Source organism: Onthophagus taurus, chromosome 1 (genome assembly GCF_036711975.1).
Source record: "Onthophagus taurus isolate NC chromosome 1, IU_Otau_3.0, whole genome shotgun sequence".
In the NCBI taxonomy this organism is placed as follows: Eukaryota; Metazoa; Arthropoda; class Insecta; order Coleoptera; family Scarabaeidae; genus Onthophagus; species Onthophagus taurus.
In genome coordinates, this window is record NC_091966.1 from 9803888 (window position 1) to 9822563 (window position 18676).

The window sequence follows — 18676 nt, forward strand, 5'->3', positions numbered from 1 at the left end:
TGAAATTTAAAAGGTATATTTAATAAGTTGACGTGTATAATGTGCGACACTTGAAACCCCATTTAGAGTTTACTTAAGCAATTTTAGACATGTCGATATGTTGGATAAATTCTTAAAACACCTTATTAATTTTAACATTTTTTATTTTTTATTTATATGTTATCATAGTCAATATTATTTCCAGCCATTAACTGAAAACCAAAAGCACGATGTCTTTCAGCCGGTAGTATAGTCTTTTTAACAACCGAATGTTCCATCATTAACCCAAACCATTTTCGTAAACGTTCAAATCGTTCAAAACGTAAAGCCTCATATAGTTCTATGGCATTTGGAATAATCGGAATTCTCTCAACCCAAGGCCATATCATGTAATCAACCATTCCAGGTTCAGATCCATTAAAAAAGTCACTTCCTCTCTTCAATAACTCATTTTCGTAAAATTCCAAAACCGGAACTGCTTTTTGGATTAGCTCTCCCGTTGATAATCCCTGCCTATTAAATAAGATGCTATAAAAAACTTTTATATGCAAATCCCCAAAGTTTCTTATAATCGCTTGGTCTTTCAGTTTTAAGGTTTCATCTTTTGGATATAAAGGGGGATTTGGATAAGTTTCTTCTAAATAGTCGCAAATATTTAAACTTTCCGGTATTATTTTTGACCCTGTATCTAAAACTGGAACCTTTTCTAAAAAAATCAAAATTATTAAAAAAACTAATATTAATATTTTTAATCACCTTCTGGATGTAAGCTCCAAATCCAATCAGGTTTGTTTTGTAAATGAACATTAACTATATCATGATCCAAGTTTTTGGCCAAAAGTACCAATCGAGCTCTTTGCACAAAAGGACAAAATTTCATAGAGTATAATCGGAGTTTATTTGGATCCTTTGGTGGCAACAAGCTACCTGTTAATAAAAACAAAAACAATATTACAAAAACGTCATGTAGACAGTGATTTAAATTTTAAAGATTAATAAGAATTAAATAATGTCCCATTTAAAAAAGCAAAAAAATAAAAAGGGATTTTTGCCGGAAATCGTTTCAAAAAACAAATCTCAACTACGTCATAAACAAATAAAGGAATGGGGAAAAAAACATTTAGGTCAACTTCCGGAGATTCCCGAATCAGCATGGAGCAAAGAATTAGAAGGGAGAATCGAAAATATCCACATAGATGATAGTTTGAGTTTGGAAGATTCTTTAAGAAAAAGTTTAACTTTGATTAACACTTTCCAAAGGCATGAACCCGGCGAAGAAAAAAGTACAAAATTTTTAATGTTGGAAATGAATGAGTTTTTTCTGCAAATGGCGGAAGAATTAAAATATCTAAAAAGTAATCTTATTTTTGATGAAACTAAAGAAAACCAAAAAGAATCGTTTAAGGACAATATTTACAAAGGATCTGATAAAAGAATCGCAAAAATATTTAAAGATATTAAATTAATTGAAAATAAAATACAAGAAAATGTTTCTGAAATGAAAATTGTAGAAGAAGAACGTAAAGAATTGCACCAAGAAATAAGATCTTCAATTGACCTATCGTTAGAATTGAACAAAAAAACATTATTAGACAAGAATTTTCCTTATTATTTATTAAATGAAAATAAATCAGAGGAAATTATAAAAGACGACATTAAAACTATTCTTAAAAACAAAGAAAAAGAGCAAAAACCAAAAAATGACTTAGAAAAGAACTTTATCGAAAAAAACATACAATTGGCTAAAAATCGAACTATGTATAATTCAAAATGTTCTTTAACAGACGAAGAAAAAATAAAATTAGCTAAACTACTAATAGAAATGGAAGAAAAAGTCGAAACCAATCCAACCAAATATTTAAAATCATACGAAGAAATCGTCAATAATTACGATATTCATACAGCAACATTAGAGGAACCACCAGAATCTTCGTCTGATACTGAATCTGTTGAGGAAGATATCGGTTTCAAATTGTATAAAAAAGATTCGAAATTATTGATACATTTGAATGAAGAATTAGAAAAACTTGATGAGAAGAAATACGCTTTTACCGAAACAAACTCTGACGTTCAATTTCAATATGATAGACCGTGGCGGAAGCTAATGATGGAGAATAAACTTAATGATATCGAGAAAAATTTGATTCATATCGCTAATGAAAAAAATGAAGAAAAGGAAAAGTCTAAAAATGATATGTTTATTATTAATCGGGCCGAAGTCGAGCAAATACGTCGAGAATATCGCGAATCTTTCGAAGAAATGAAATATGCTTTTGAAACTGGTGATAAAGCAGAAAATGGTTAAAAAGAAAAAGAAAAATCTTTATAATTTTCTGTAACGGCTTTTATTAATATTACAATAAAAATTAGAGTTATCTATGAAATTATTAAAAATCCAACATGTTTCAATTTATAAATAAAATTGATTTTTACTAATTGCACTATGCGGCTGAAACTTAATATGTATTTAATAGCTTTAATTAGTAAATAGTTGATAAAGCTGGGTATGTCTGAATCAGTCATTTAAAATATCTTGTACTGGATATCTCCAACAGTCATGGCCCAGCAAGATTTAAAAAACCAGATCAACAAAATATCACCATCAGGATACTTACGAGAGATCGTTTAGTCTAATATATTCATGCGAATTAACAGCAAGACATAAATTTATAAAACTTGAATAAGGCCCGTTATGACATACGAAATAGAGACACGAAGATAAAAAAAAGATTATTATGTATTCTGCTATGCGCAGAATACTTCTGGGTAAGACTAGAAGAGATTGGACAATAAATATAAACATCAGGGAATAATGTGGTGTAGTAGATGTGGTAAGATGGGGAAGACAAAGAAGAAAAGGATAAAACAACCGCGTGAAAAGGATAAATGAAAGATTACCCCGTACAGTATCAGAGGAAGGACAGCTGCAAGTCCACACACACAGACCTACAACAAGTGGAAGAAGAAGACCAAAAAAACGATATTGGCTAATAAATATAATAATGCATGTGAACTTTCTGAGTTACTGAACAATTAATTTCAGTTGTTATACATACGACTCAAAATTGTGCTAATTGGGTGTGAGATGTTTATAAAAGTATTTTGGTGGATCTCCCTCGCTAGACCTGCAACTGAAATATCTCCTGAGAAACTGCCAGGTTCTAGACTGATTACTTGTAAGCACAATTTTCGTCAATATGTTATCTGCCATTCTATGGATGTGGTTTCATCAAAATCTCTTGCATTGTCTTTCCCATTTCACACTGTCCTGAACCTAATTGTTTTTGGGGTTTCCAGATTATATGGGATTGTATTGCGCACCAATGTGTCTCTAATGCCGAAATTCATAATTCACTCAAAGTTTTCATTTCTGCTACTTGTAACATGCTCTTAGTTTTATTTATGTCACGTATTTCAATGCCGTAAGTCATTAATGGTTTTGTATATCCACACTTTACTATCTTCGAATTTGTTCGACCAAACAGTACTTGAAATTGCTATCTGTCATTTACAGGATCGTAAGTGCTTGAGATATGCACACCCAAACACCCAATTTCACCCCATATTTATCTTTATATACTTGTTGAAAGGCTTCTTTTGATTTAGGAGTATTTTCCAAACCATTCTTTAACCCGTTAACGCCGGCGCGATATTTGTTTGTCTTGTCCATCGGGCAGCATTTGCCTTATATTGCAAGTATATTGTAATGCGTGTACCACAGCTGATACACGCCGGGGTCAACATGTTAATCTCCATACATGTCATAGTCCATATTGCTGGTGAATTTACTCCAATATTCTCTCGTTATAACTTTTATTTTGGAATTTATTTCTTTTCTTATACGAGTATATTCAGGTTTCGATTCTGGGTCTACTTTTGTAGGATAAGTAACTTTTCAAAAAATATATATACATAAAACAATATTTAATTCCAAAGAGGTAATAACAAGATTAAACAGTAAAGAATAATGGAAAAGAAAAGGTATACTAATCAGCCCGTCGCTGAAGCAAGCACTTCTTAATCGCCGTCTTAAAGCCATGCTCACTTCGCTGCAAAATGCTCAATGGGATGCTATTATAAACACTGAATAACAGAAGAAAATGAACGTTTAAATAATTGCTTATGGTATCTAGGAATGGAAAGCCTAAAACGATGTATGATAGCGCATATGATGATTTATTTTCAATGTTTCGAATATGATTCAACTGCATGACAAAAATGTGCAATGCAACTACGATAAAGAAAGACATCTCTAGAAGTATTTTTAAGATTGGCTTATCGATTACGGGAAACTGGCAACGTGTAGCCCATTTAGACATCTCTATGAATTCGTAAATCACATTGGTGCGCAATACAATCCCATATAATCTGGAAACCCCAAAAACAATTATCCACAAGATTCCTCAAGAGAATAATATATATCTCCACCACATTGTTTTACATCAGGCCTTAACAGATACCGATTATGATAACAGACTGAACAATTATCATTGACTTTTAAATATAATTCGGGCTATGGATGCATGAAGCATATTTTAACAAGCTGATGAAAACTTGCATAATACGCATTATTGATTCGAGCAAAGCCCACATTGCTTTCATCCCTTTTAGATTTTTATCTATGGGGTAGACTAAACGACTTGACTTTTCAAGAAAAACCAATAACCAAGAATAAAATAAATATGACAAAAGACGAAAGACAAAAGAAGATTAAATAAATGCATCGTGGTTAATGGACGGCATTTCGAACATTTGTGAGCTATTTTAGCCAAAAATTTTAGTAATTCTAAGTGTTTTGGTTTATTTTGTTTTATTATCATTGTTGATGTTTCATTGATCCGTTGGCTTTTAAACACGCTAAAAGTAGTTTTGAACCAGTTCTAAGCTTGGATAAAGTGTGAAGGAAGGTTCTAGGTAATAACATTTTTGTGCCCTCTTATTTGTTTGCTAAGGTAACTTGATCCGATTAAGATACACGAATTTTTAACATTTTCTTCTATAATTCGAGAATGGATGGAGATATCGAGATGCGGTTTTCATTAACATTTAGCAAATTTTATAGTGACCAAGGATCTGTGAAGTAAATAGTACCGTTTCATTTAACTTTTTTTTCAAAAGTCACAAAAATATGTAATCACTTTATTTGTTTTAAACCAAACGGTCTTACTGAATAATATCTTTTAAAAGAGTATAAAATGCTCTTTCAAACAAGATCAAAAATATTCAAATCGGTTGAATGGTCCAGGAGATATTAAAATGTAAACATTTTAAAACGCATTGGCCTCCCCCTCCTTTATTATGACAGATATGAGAAATATCGTAAAACAAAAGCGATGCGGTATTATTCAAGCTACTAAATGAATATTGTTAAAGTTATAGCTCATCGTCTAACTTTCTGAGATAGCGGGAATTTTATGTTTCTCTATGGCAGTTACGCCTCCTAGCGGTCGAATTACGAACTTCAAAATAATTTCCAGCTATTTCTCTTGCCCATTTTGCCTATAAGGATTTTTTTCAGGATAAGGACAGCCCTGTATAGCAGTGATGCAACACACTAAAAAGATTACTAGTATAAATTAAGTAGAGAATTGGACCTAAGACAGATCCCTGAGGAACGCCAGACAACACAACAGCCTCATCAGAAGAAACTCGCTGTCTGCGATTCATTAAGTAATCTTCAAAAAATGCATAGACATTGCGCCATAGACCGGCATGCCAAAGAATTGCCAAAACCACAGAACAGATATATAAGCCATAAGCATAAGAACGTTCTATGGTGAATTGTATCGCATGTCTTGGAAAAGTCAAGCAGAACAAGAACCGTGGCCAATAAAAAATTAATTATTATATAACAACTGTTTTTCAATAATTATACATGTAATTGCCTAAATTTTAAAACTTTTAATCTAATAAGTATTTTTTTTACCTTTCGCAAGATGAACAGTGCCCATTTTACAACTAAAAACGTTTAAAAATAAAATTCAACTGGAAACCGATAATTACAATTAAATTTCTCAAGCGTTGTTGATAAACGAGGTTATCTTCCACTTGCAAAAAAAATGTGTCATTCATTACCATAAAATCCAATTAAAAAATGTAAACAACAAACGTTAGCCGCTTTCATTTTTACATAACTCGTTTAGAAACAAATAACATGATAAGCATAAATTTAGAAACGAAAGAGCGGAATAATTTAAAAAAATAGGCAAAGGCCTACATTTCAAAAGTAGAAAAAAAAACTTGTCTGAGCATGCGCTAAAAATTTGGCAAAATCACGTGACCCGTATCATCATCGCCGCCATCTTTCACTTTTCTCTTACCCATGTGTCGATAAAGGTGTTTGGTTTCCTCGTATCCGCAATAACGCCGTGAAGATGCTGTTCTAGCACGCTTAGGAAACTTGCACACGCAAGTGTGCCTTCACAAATCACACAAAATGCTGTAAGTAATCAATTTTTCGCATGTCATCGTTTTCTTTAAGTTTTATAAGGGGGTCAATACTTTTCACGTTATACTCGCCATGTTTAAAAGAGAACGGTTTTTGAGTCTACCTACATTATTGTGATTGCGTCATGCATTTTTTTATGATTCAACTTCATTTCATGTCAAATTTTTGGTTATGTTTGTAGTTTTTTTTTGAATGAAAATGACATAAATACTTATTATGGTTTGATGATGTTTTTGTAAAGGAGTTTTGAGGGGGAAATTGTGGCATATGTTTGATTTTATAATCAGTTATCTAAACATAACAAAGTTAAAAATAACAGTTCTTAATCGGAAAGAAGCAATCTATGTTAAAATTACAAAAAGAGCGGTTTTCATGATGGCAAATCACCTTAGAGTAATCGAAAGGGTTTTTGGGGAATGAGTCATAACTGTGACGTCTTGTTTATCAATGAAAATGTTTAATATTGCTAATTGTTATCTTATATTTGCCTAAAATTATGGTGTCAGGTATTTTTTTAATCAATTTTTATTATCGATAGGATATTAATTAAATAAAGGAAATTAAGATATTGTTAATTAAGTGAAGTTATAAAAAATACAATGTCGGCTTTCAAGATATAACTTTGAACTTGTGATTAAATTTGTTTTGACTTCACACTATTAGGCCCACTTTTACCATTCTCCTGATAAATCATCTCGCGCTCTCATTGGCTAAGAAAGTAGCGGATTCTTAATCTTCCAGTAGTTGAGTCTGCAATTGTCAGTAGAAACGATCGCCGGGCAAAAGATGGCAGAAGTTAATAAACTTAAATTTATTATCCGAATTTTATTATTAACTTTTTTGTCTTAAATCCACATAACTTAACCCATTCATAACCTCAGATATTTTGGCTAGAAGATAGTCGTAATTACTAGAAGTGGAACGGATATCCAGCCATCTTTTAAAATTCGGCTGGACACCGCATAGTTATCAGATATTAAAACCTATTAGTACTCCACCATTTACAGGGATTAGTATCTTTTCTAGGTGTTGGACACTACAGATAATAAAGTTCAACCCCAATTGAACCTTTTTCATTTAATACTTTATATAACTTTAAATATATAAATAATATAGCTTTATTTACTTCAGATTTGTCATTAGCAACCTCATGGTAACAATCCCAAAACGATGTATGAATTAAATTTCTTGTTGCAGTTTCTTCTAGTTTTCTTCTTTTCTCTTGTAATTCATCATCACATTCATTACTAGCAACTGGCGCTATTATCACTTTCAGTTTATGCTGTAAGTGTTTCCAATAAATGCCATCTTCTTGCTTTGTTTGTTAAATCTACATCAAAAAAGCTCATTTTGTATCTTGGATCCAAATAATTTGACATATCTTATCAGCTTTTTATTAATTTCATTTTGGTTCAAATATCGCAATAAAGTGGCAATGTAGGCTACACTTCAGAAATGTACTAGAAATTGTAACCATAATACCGGAAAGATATGCCGGATATCCGTATCAAGACGTTTTGAAGAATTCTGCTGTCAACTCCGCTCCCCACGTAAATTGTTATGGACGGAACATTCCCAGCTAGCTTCATTTAGATCCTCCAATAACTCTTGATACGATGGATGGGATGAGACTGCAATAGGTGTCTTTGCAAAGAAAGCTCTGCTTTACCCTGACCGGAAGAAATCTACTCAGATCCTGGGAAAATCAAAAAGTGACTTGAGGCTCCTCACCCACTTCCTGACCGGACACTGCAGGTTACGTAAGCACATGTTCTACATGATGCTGACGAATACATCTTTCTATAGAGGGTATGAAATGGAAGACGACACGGTAAGTCATATTGTTTGTGACTGTCTCAACCTTGCGTACTTTAGGGAATCCATTTTTGACGTACCATAGGCCCAAATTTCGGATATAAAGAAATTTCTTCTGTTCTATATTAACGTTCATTAAAATCTTGGGCTGGTTTTCTGACCCTTTAATGAACTGTAAATTGTGTGGATGTACATACGTATGGCTCGCTGGGGTCCAAGTGCTGTGAAGGAATTCACCCCCACGTGAAGCTATGTACAGGTGGTTCAAATTCGATGTCCGAATAGGCTATCTCGGAAACTATAGAAGTTAGAAAAAAAGTAGCTTACATGTCTCGATCTCTTTTTTTAAATAAATTCCAATGTCGAAAACCTCAAAGCGCTATCGTCTTTTGTTTTTCCCCTAGAGGCCAAAATTGAAAATATAGTAAAACCAACAAGAGCAATTATCTTAGTTATTATTATAGGTAGAGTATTATACCTAAGATATTATATGGACACTTTTTTACAGAGAATTTGGTGACGTAGTCAGGTAGGGGTTTTCGGTTTTAGAACACAATTTCTTTTTTTTTTTTAATGGAAACAACCTCTGATTATTCGCTTATTAAATTCGTTATTTTTTTCTGATTACAAAAATATAGGGTTCGATATTTCTTATTGTTTTAGAATAAATCTAAAAATAAACTTTTTTTATAACATTTCTAAACGCCGTCGAAATCTAGTGTCGTCGAAGAAATGAAATTTACAGTTTCCTGTATATTACTGGGCGGTATATAAATTACGGGGTATTATTTTTCTGGTATTTAAAAACAAATAATTACATTTATTACACCAACTGACACCGAAATATTTAATGGATTGCATTGTTTTGGATTGAAGAAATACGTTTTTTTAATTTTTAGTTATAGTACCGTAATTTACAGGAAACTGTAAATTTAATTTCTTCGACAACACTAAAAAAAAAGTTTTTCGGACACTCACTGGAAATGGCCTATATTTCCTTGTTACAAATCGTAAAGAAAAGTACCTCATTTCTTTATAGCAACCATTTCTATATAGCAACCAAATAAACAATTAATTATTTATTAGAATAAATATTGAACGTACAATTATTAAGGTTAGAGGAGCTTATACTTGATGTACACTGTTGTAACTGTAAATCACCACATGTTAGTGCCGATTTTGATAACACCTCCTGATGAATCACTACTTTATTTTTTTTGTTTGGTTGCTGTAGTGAGGGAAACGGCAGAAACGACAATTTGATTCTCGAGCTCGTCGTGTACTTTTTAAATAATTTCTTATAAAATGTAGGTAATTCATTTAAATTGAGTGTCCGAAAAAACTTCATGCATTATTCTTGAAGAAAAGTATACTTTCTTTACTTATAATACAAATAACTATTATTTTTAGCTTTATTTTAAAACAATAAGAAATAGACATGTCGAACTCTATATTTTTGTAATCAGAAAAAATAACGAATTTAATAAGCGAATAATCAGTGGTTGTTTCCGTTTAAAAAAGCGGAAATTGTCATCAAATTCTCTGTAAAAAAGTGTCCATATAATGTCTTAGTGATAATACTCCACCTAATAATAATAACCAAGATAATTGCACTTGGTGGTTTTACGATATTTTCCATTTTGGCCTCTACGGGAAGCCTATCATTGAATTTCCATCATGTATGTACCATCCTGTACATACAACTCTTGATAATGTTTCGAAAACCACTTTCTCATTCTTCATTCAAAGTAGGTACCATATTTAATTATCACGAGGTAATGCTTTCCATTTTTGAATGTTAAAGCTATCGTTGATGTTTTATGCGACCAATGTGGGGCTCGAACCAACGACGCTGAGATTTAAGAAGCTCATGCTACATACACTACATGTATGTATGTATGTAGTTTCATGTGAGGTTGGTTAAACCACAGGTGGTATAACCAAAGCACTTGGGCCCCAACGGTCCCTTTGTACATCCTCACGGTTTACTTCGGCCATGTGTAGGTCTATTTGGAGGAGTGAAAGATGTTCGAAAATGGCATCCGATCAGGCTGATACCGCTTCTCGCCTCCCCTTCAGCCGGGCTGGTACTCCAACGCCCAGCAATTTGAAGACGACCCCCAAGCCGGGCTGGTACTCCAACACCCAGAAACTTGGGTGCATGGCTGATTCCCAGTGAATGCACGCCGAGTCGCCTCCCCGTCCTTCGGAGGGGACGTTAAGCCGTCGGTCCCGGCAACCAGTCTAACATCTCTGGTTGTCGTCAGATACATGTGTAGTTGGAGGTTGTGAACACACTACATGTATATTAGGATGAAACATATTTTCTTTATATCAATATGAATTTCATCTGCTAATACCACACGTGATAGAAGAAATTTGTTTTTATAGTAATCATTAGGAATATAAAATAAGTTTGTATATAATTCATAAATTTCTGTGAAATAGTTAAAATGGATTCAGTTTTGAAGGACCAACATTTACAGATTCATTCACAATCTCAAAACTTTTTCTTTATAAACTTCCTATATGTATAAACCAGATGATATATACTCCAATTTGCAACTATTTGGCATTGCTTAATTATAGAATTAGAAATACATATATTTTTTCAGACATGACTGCAAATTACAATAATATTTACCGTTATTTTTCTCATTGGTCGCTTATCAAGATATCTTTTGCGGATAGTTAAAATGCCCATTAAGCTCTGAACTGAATAAATAAAAAAAAGCACTAAATGTGTAGTGAATAAATTACACTTGAGGCTGGGTACTGGATCTGTTCATTTTGCTTACACCCACTCTGATCTTGTTTCAACATTTTTTTCCTTTTATTTTTGATTCATACCACACCGTTGTCTTCACCCTGTCTTATTTTGATATCCAGTATCTTACCTATACATCTTCCAGCATATCCTGTTCCTTCCACTGATTGTGAGACGTTGCGCCAAGTCTCTATTGAGTCCCTTCGTCAATACTCTCATTTATGTTATACGTATGTGTCTTCTATAAATCCATTGTTTTTCTCTCAATTCCTTATATTTTCTTCTCATCTTCACTTCCAAATCTGTCTCATGAATGTTACGTTTCCAAACCATTCTCTATGTTGTGAAAGGCTTCGTACTTACATTCTCTATGTCTCCACCATTTATTAAATCTATTATAAGACTTTAAGAATCAATACAAATATCCCAGCTTATTATTTTTGTAATAGATTTTATGCTTTCCTAATCTTGATTGCGTTTATGGTTTATTTTACAAACAAAAAATAACGCACCAGTCAAAAAAAAAGAAACGCTTGTTAATACGACTAACGATTTTGTATATACCATACCTATTCTTGAATATAAGATGTATACCAAGTTTGAAATAATTATCCAAGAAAACATGGGAGAAAAACGTATATTAGAAATGACGCACTTTTGACAATATGTTTATCATCTATTGTACTCTGATAGATAATCATGTCAGGACACAATCAAAACAAACATATGATCTTAACAAAAGATGATATAGTAGTTATAGTAAAAAGATATAGTTATAAATATGATTCATAAAACTAAGTTGTTTTAAAAATTCATACTTATATTATGATGCTTTTTTATAGTGCCATCATGGCGTCCCCACAACGTGCCGCATTCATACCGGCAAACGTAATCATCTCCACCCCCAAGAACCAACAACTTTCCTTCAGTTATCCTGGCATCATCGGCAATCGTACCAATGGAAGATTCGCCGGTGCTGATAATGGAGTGGAAGGAAGAGCCGCTGTCGCCCATCTTTGCTGATGAGCTGACGGCTGTTCCTTCCGACGAAGACGCGCGATTTTATTGGACCGAATCATCGGAGCAGTGTGATGTCGAAAAAAACAGCTTACAGTATGCCGAAATATTGCTCGGCAACGCTCCAGCGATCGCCGCACAACGGAACTCTTCTTCTACCAAAGCGGAGCCCATTGATGACTCGTTATTGCAAAATTTGGAGGAGCTTGAAGATCTATCAGAATGGATAATTGAAGGTAAGATGAAGTTAATGTGGTTGCATACATTTTAATGTTGGATTGGTTGCATATAGTTAGTGTTAAATATTTAAAAGTGATATTTTTTTAATCAAGAACTGACCTAAGATTAATTAGTTGACAATAAATACCATGATTTTCGTTTACGATAAATTTAAAATTCTAATGTTGTTTACTCGAAATGTAAATTATCGATTGTGAGTAATTGAAAAAAAAATGCACGTCTGGACCAAATACATAGATAGCAATCAAGAGGGTCGTATAGGTGTGCACATCTAGAAAAAAAATACATTCGCTTTTCATTGTAATGAGTTTTTTTTTTATTGTAATTAATTCGTCTGGAGAAAAAAAAACAGGAGAAACCCAATGATAAAGAAAATGTTTACGAATTAACTTTGTTTTCCTATTAAATTATAATCAAGTGGGAAATGGGGAATCATTCAATTTTTTCCTATTAGTGTGGGTTACCAGTTCAAAGATAAATACAATGAACAGTTACGCAGTAAACAAAATGAAGATACATAGATTAGCAAATTCCAAAGTGCGTGCATGCAAGGATCAAAATAAAATCGACTTATCTATTAAGAAATGCGAGTGAAATAATTTAGTTTTGAATTGCATTAACGACTTATACTACAAGTAAAATCTTATAATGCTACTCAGAATACCAAATAATGAAGAAATTCAATCCAAAAAATGTTTGAAGTTGTGTAGGGTTAAAATTTTCGAAACTTCCAGGTGTTGTGATTCTAAAAATTGTGTAAAACCGTTATTTAAAAAGCGGAAATTATGTATTGAATATTTGATATAACGTTTATTATATGTGTATTGTGATTCAATCAAAAATAAGAAAAATAAACTTCTTCAATAACAAAGAAATAGATATAGTTAATCTTGACATTCTTGTTTTGTTTTTCTTTGATACTTTGTTAATTCTGAAATATCAACATGAATAATAGCACATTTTTTGTAACAAATGATAAATAATAATTTGACAGTTGCAGCCAGTATGAACACTTTCTTTAAATAATATTTATTTCGAATGGTAACTAACACATTAAAAATGTTTTACAACAATTGACAAATTCTAATATCGATGATAATCTATTAGTTTACAATCTGGAGTTGTAATAATTTATATTCACCCATATTATGCGACGGAAGTTGTCATATTGTACTGCCACGAATATGTTATTCTGTGAAGGTCACTTCTTCACGTTCATTCGTTATTAGTGCGCAATTGGAAGCTGTTTCAGAAAAATAAATAGAGATATAGAAATGAGTTCTTTTCGCGTTATTCAGAATGACTTTAGATAATTTTTGAAAATATGTATTATATCTTATTTGTATGTTATTAGTTTTTTATATGCCATTTATAGATAAACATACCTTATAAAATTTGTGGAAAAGTTTGGTAGACGTATCAAATGTATGCAAAAATGTATGACGAACTGTTATCAGATCCATAAAAAAGAAAGGATTTTATGAGAGTTAATCGAAGATGACATCAGTTAATTATATTAATCAACTTTCGTGTTGATATACCAAGAGTGAACAACGTTATGGCAGGAAAATGAACCCAATTTACTTACTTTAATTGACCGTGATGACATTTTCTTCGCAGCTAAAACATTTGTGATGCTGTGATTTTGCGAGCGAATAAAAATTTCTTTGCAAAGTCGCGAAATATTGACGATAGGTTTTGCACCTTCGCCCATATTAAAGGATTATTTTATACTTCTTTATACAGTCCGTTTCATAACTAAGGAGTTTTGGTGAACGTATTTTAAAAATTTGGTAATAAGTTGGTATAGATAAGTACTGTAGGAATTACGAACCTAAAAGGTTTTTCTTCAATATCTAATAACTTGCATTGTCTAACAGACTTATATTTAACTAAATTAAATCTAATAGAATCAAACAGGGAAAATAGAAGAATAAAATTTCTCTCTACTAGTAGACTCACCCCAACTTTGCACTCTATGCAGCTCTGTACATATTAAACATAATGCTTTTTCTTCAATATTGGTAAAAAAAAGTATATTTCCGTCTTCTTTTATTAAATATCAGGCAGTCCAAAACAATTTTTTACTTTCGTGATACATTTCAATCGATCAATAGAATTAATTATTTCGTACTCTTTTTTTCAAGATTGAATAAGCCCTGAACAGTCCCATATATATCATAAGACCTAAAATATTAACCAGCCGGGGTGCCACGCAGATCATTAAGAAAATTTTAGTAAAGACTTGAAGATGTTCCCTTAGAAAGTGCGAATAAATCATGTCTAACATGCGCTCATGGTGTTCTGAATAAAGTAAAAACCATTCAAAATGTCCTGAAAAGAGACTAAAAGAATGCCACTGATATTTTCAAAATGATGAAATTGTATGTCCAAATAAACATGAAAACAAAATGCATTAGTTTTCTTTGTTTAATTTCAGTGGTATAGCTTAGACCTACCTTTTATCGTCAACTAAGAACTGCTAACTGATTGTAGCGCATTTATTGAACTAACGTGGTTCTAGAAACACATTAGGTTCTAAATCTAGGTGAAAGTACTTCGCGGGCTGGATAAAATATGTAGTTAGGTCGTGGGTTAAGCATCACTGCCCTAGTGGATAAAGGTCTATAGTTATACCGTGTACAATAAACTTAATAATAAAAGCTCCATGGATTATTTCCGACAGTGTGAAACCAGAAACATAAAACATTTTCTTTTGTATGTCTCAACTGAATCGAAAAAGAACCACGTTATTCCAAGAATAAGATCAAAGACTTATCCAGGCTCTCAAGAAGTTTCAATAAAGAAACGAAATATTGGCGATGATGAATTAGTTCATATAATTTTTCCTTCATCCTATTTCTAGAACAACAACGAGGTTCCTTTTCGATTGAGTGGAGATATAGAAAAGAATTTTTTTTATTTTTCTGGGTTTTCTCTGCCGGGAATAATCCTTTGAGCTACTAACAGGATCGAACAAGTTTCTCCTTTTTAGATTTTAATCAATAATTATAAAAGTGTACTACGTTTAAGTAGTAATGTGATGTAAGTATATTTAGGGGTAATAGAAAAAATATTTGTTCATAAGCATGGGTTCTAATCATAAACGTCACCATACCTTGTGTATGGATTTCAGTAAAATATCTGGTTCGGTATCGTTCGTTGGGTTATTTGGCTATCATTACCACCTAAGGAATGCATTTACTTTGTTACACCTGTATAAGGATGTATGTATTCATACAATACTTTGCGTAAAAAGTACCCTTCATCACCTTGGATTGATTCTGATCTGTTATTACACTACTTTCTTGCATATTATAGGATGATGTACCAATAGGGATTTACGTTAGAAATGTTTCGGGTAAATTTACTTACGTATACTGATCTTCAAATATGCCCAAATCATCCAGTTCAATATCGATATCACACGTACGTATCGATACGTCTTCAAATATCTAGGTTTATTTGAATTATTCCACTAGTCTCATTCAGCATTGTATTATAAAACAACAGCTTTATTGAAAACTACCTTAACCAGTTATAGATTAAATATGAGCGAGATTCATTTCTATTAACTATCTTGGGATAAGGTTGTCGAACACTCTTTCCGCTGCTTAGACGCCCTGCAGGTTGCCTTGACAGTGACCATTCCTAGCTGTCTTGACTAATCTGTTGTTATCCATCTTGCATAAATCGTCGTTCAAAATCTTCTTCTTGTCCGCATCCATCACACTACATCCATCAACAGATTTGTATTGCAACCTTAGCCAATTTGAACAATTTTGTATTACAATTTTAGTCTTTCGGTTGTTTCTATTTCTTTTGACTTCTGTCCAAGCGGCGATAGATTAGTTCACATTTTCCTTATCTTGGAAACATTTCAGTGCTTTTGTCTAAAATTATTTTTTTGTTTTTGGATGTTATACAAATTACCTTTTGTAACAATTAAGATCCAGTTAGAAATTAAGTTTGTTAGCAACAGCAATGGAATAAGGAGATAAGTAAGTTTATCAAAAAGAAGAACGTTTCGTGTCACAAGTTCATTAAAAAGTGGTTTATTTCGGTAACAATTTTTTCCAAATTTTATCAAAGATAACGTGACCTAAATAAAATTACAAGAAGAAATAGGTGCACAGTTTGTCATCGATATTGGAAAATGTAATAAAAGCTAAGATAGCAAATCGTGTACAACTTTATGAATAATTTCCATTAATGCAGTAACATGTGTGTGCCTATCTTTATTTGCGATTCAAAATGTTTTTAAAATTTTCCACTGAGACGGTAGCGCCAATGTGATCTGAGCGGTGCAACCTCGAAGGACAAACGCGACGGCCACGATGGAGTAGGAGAAGGAGAAAATTATACTTTGACGGCGTTCTCCATGACAAAACGATCAGTAGCAAGTTGTAATTCGCGAATCGCGTTGCGTTCGGGAAATTTAAATCAAAAAATAATCTAGCTGAGAAGCAACAGCTAAGAATTAAGCTTTTGTTTTGAAACCCGTGACACTGTTTTTTGATCGAAGACGCCATCCGCCGCTGAACACACCGTGTTCTCGATGCATATCCGTGCAAATGTGCGGCACCGTATGCGTGTTTAGCATGAAGTTCAACTATCATTACACCTGGAACCGCGAAATCGTGTTCAATTCGCAGAAACTAGTGAAAAGACGTTGAGATCGATATTTCTTTTCAATTTGGATTTTTCGTCGTCGACCACAAGCAATAATTATAAAAGAATACTAGACGTTTTTTTTATTTAAGAAATAAGACTGCGTAGAATAGGAAGTTATCTTTTTCTTTTTTTGTACCAACACTAGATAGAGATTATTAATAACAATCATAATAGGTAAAGACCTTATTTTTTGAGACTCTTGGGTTTTGTTGAATCGAAATTAATAAGAAAACGAAAGGGAAAGACGACCTTCGATTTGTAAAGTGAAGATATGGCTGCTGCGTGTTATGGTATGTTTATTTAAAAAGAAATCTGAAATATATATATTTTTTTTATTCAAAATTTATGACTGGAGAATTTGTTTATACAAAGTGTTAAAATAAATAAATGTTTTAAACGAATGAGTTTCGTATTAGGGTACGCCATCTATAATATGTTATTAGAAGTAGTTTTTAGGTTGGCACAAGTTTGGCGGTTAGTCGTTAGAATGTTGAGGTTAAAAAGATCGTTAAGACCAAGTTAAGATGACACGCAGTTAATGAGTATTTTAGTCAAGTTTAGTGCCGTATGAGTTTTATAAAGAAGTGTGTATGCTTTATGTTAAACAATAAATAGTTCTTCAGTTATCAACAAATACTTTATTAAAGTAACATTAATAAAAAACCAACAGGTTATGGGCCCAGGCCGGCTAAATTAAAAATTGAAAGTAAAATAACAAGTAAAACGTTCTGGTTAAAGAAATTAATAAAACATGGCTGAAGAACTGGTAAATATAGAAATGTTAAAAGACACATACAACTTCGATATGTGGAAATTTCAAGTAACAATATTTTTGAAAGCAAAGGAACTGTACAACGTAGTTACCGGAGAAGAAAATCGTCCCGAAAGTGATGAAAAAAAAAACGCATGGGATAAAAAGGATGCAGCAGCTCAAAAGCTGATAATAACAACTGTAGACAGGTCAATCGTGGCACATTTATTAAATTGTAAAACGTCTAAGGAAATGTATGATAAGTTATGCATAATTTTTGAACAAGATACGGAACATCAAAAATATGGACTATTACAAGAATTTTATAATTATCAATATAAAAAAGGAAGTAACATGACACAGCATATTTCTAATTTGGAAAATCTAGCACATAAGTTAAAATTATTAAAACAAGAGGTTAACGAAACAATGATAATAACTAAAATTTTATCAACATTGCCGGTAACATACAAACATTTTGTTAGTGCATGGGAATCGACGCCTAAAACCGAACGAAATTTAACAAACTTAACTGCTCGTTTATTGTGTGAAGAAAATAGAAATGAAACCGAAGAAAAAAATGAAGAACAAGTAGCGTTTAAAGCTAATGATACAACAAAGAAAAATTCTTATTTAATGAATAAAACTTGTTTCAAATGTAATAAAAAGGGGCATTTAAAAAGGGACTGTAAAAAGGCTGAATTTAAATGTATCATATGTAAGAAAAATAATCATCAGTCGAAAGATTGCTATTTTAGGAATAAAAATAATAAGAACAAACAAGACGTAACATTTTTAACAGAAGTTCAAAGTGGAGAAAATTCAAAAAAAGGTAAATGGATTGTTGATTCAGGAGCAACAGCACACATGTCAAATGTGGAAGGTATGTTTGAAGAAATAATTAAGAAAAATACAGAAATTGGAACCGCTAAACAAAACGAAAAAATGACAGCACAAGGAACTGGAAATATTACAACAGGATGTT

The 18676-nt window shown here is 32.4% G+C and overlaps 3 protein-coding genes across 5 annotated transcripts in view; 2 read left to right on the forward strand and 1 right to left on the reverse strand.

Annotated features, from left to right (window-relative positions):
• Nucleotides 1–6383, reverse strand: LOC111417405 (pyrimidodiazepine synthase-like). 2 transcript variants are annotated; one of them, XM_023049674.2, is made up of 3 exons: nt 6300–6383; nt 736–906; nt 1–685 (listed from the first exon to the last, which is right to left on the reverse strand). In XM_023049674.2, exons 1-3 carry the CDS (start codon nt 6301–6303, stop codon nt 153–155), a joined length of 708 nt encoding a protein of 235 aa, XP_022905442.2. In that variant the 5' UTR covers nt 6304–6383; the 3' UTR covers nt 1–152. The 2 variants fall into 2 exon arrangements, with proteins under 2 accessions (XP_022905442.2, XP_022905441.2); XM_023049673.2 differs by lacking the exon at nt 6300–6383 and adding an exon at nt 5906–6105.
• LOC139430033 (uncharacterized protein PF3D7_1120000-like) lies at nt 935–2420 on the forward strand. The gene has a single exon (XM_071196617.1). It carries the CDS (start codon nt 989–991, stop codon nt 2282–2284), a length of 1296 nt encoding a protein of 431 aa, XP_071052718.1. The 5' UTR covers nt 935–988; the 3' UTR covers nt 2285–2420.
• The window catches only part of LOC111417404 (bZIP transcription factor crc), a 25361-nt gene continuing 13012 nt past the window's right edge, over nt 6328–18676 (forward strand). The window contains exons 1-2 of one of the 2 annotated variants that reach the window (XM_023049670.2): nt 6328–6420; nt 11852–12262. In XM_023049670.2, coding sequence (XP_022905438.2) covers nt 11968–12262 — 295 coding nt within the window. In that variant the 5' untranslated portion in view covers nt 6328–6420; nt 11852–11967. Of the gene's footprint in view, nt 6421–11851; nt 12263–16639; nt 17231–18676 lie in introns of those variants that run through there. The other variant, XM_023049671.2, reaches the window with a different exon arrangement.

Coding starts and splice junctions, on each gene's coding strand:
- LOC139430033 (XM_071196617.1), top strand. CDS start 989: ATGTCCCATTTAAAAAAGCAAAAAAATAAAAAGGGATTTTTGCCGGAA.
- LOC111417405 (XM_023049673.2), bottom strand. CDS start 5,930: ATGGGCACTGTTCATCTTGCGAAAG. Junction 907..5,905: donor CACTGTTCATCTTGCGAAAG/GTAAAAAAAATA, acceptor TTTTATTAACAG/GTAGCTTGTTGCCACCAAAG. Junction 686..735: donor TTGGAGCTTACATCCAGAAG/GTGATTAAAAAT, acceptor TGATTTTTTTAG/AAAAGGTTCCAGTTTTAGAT.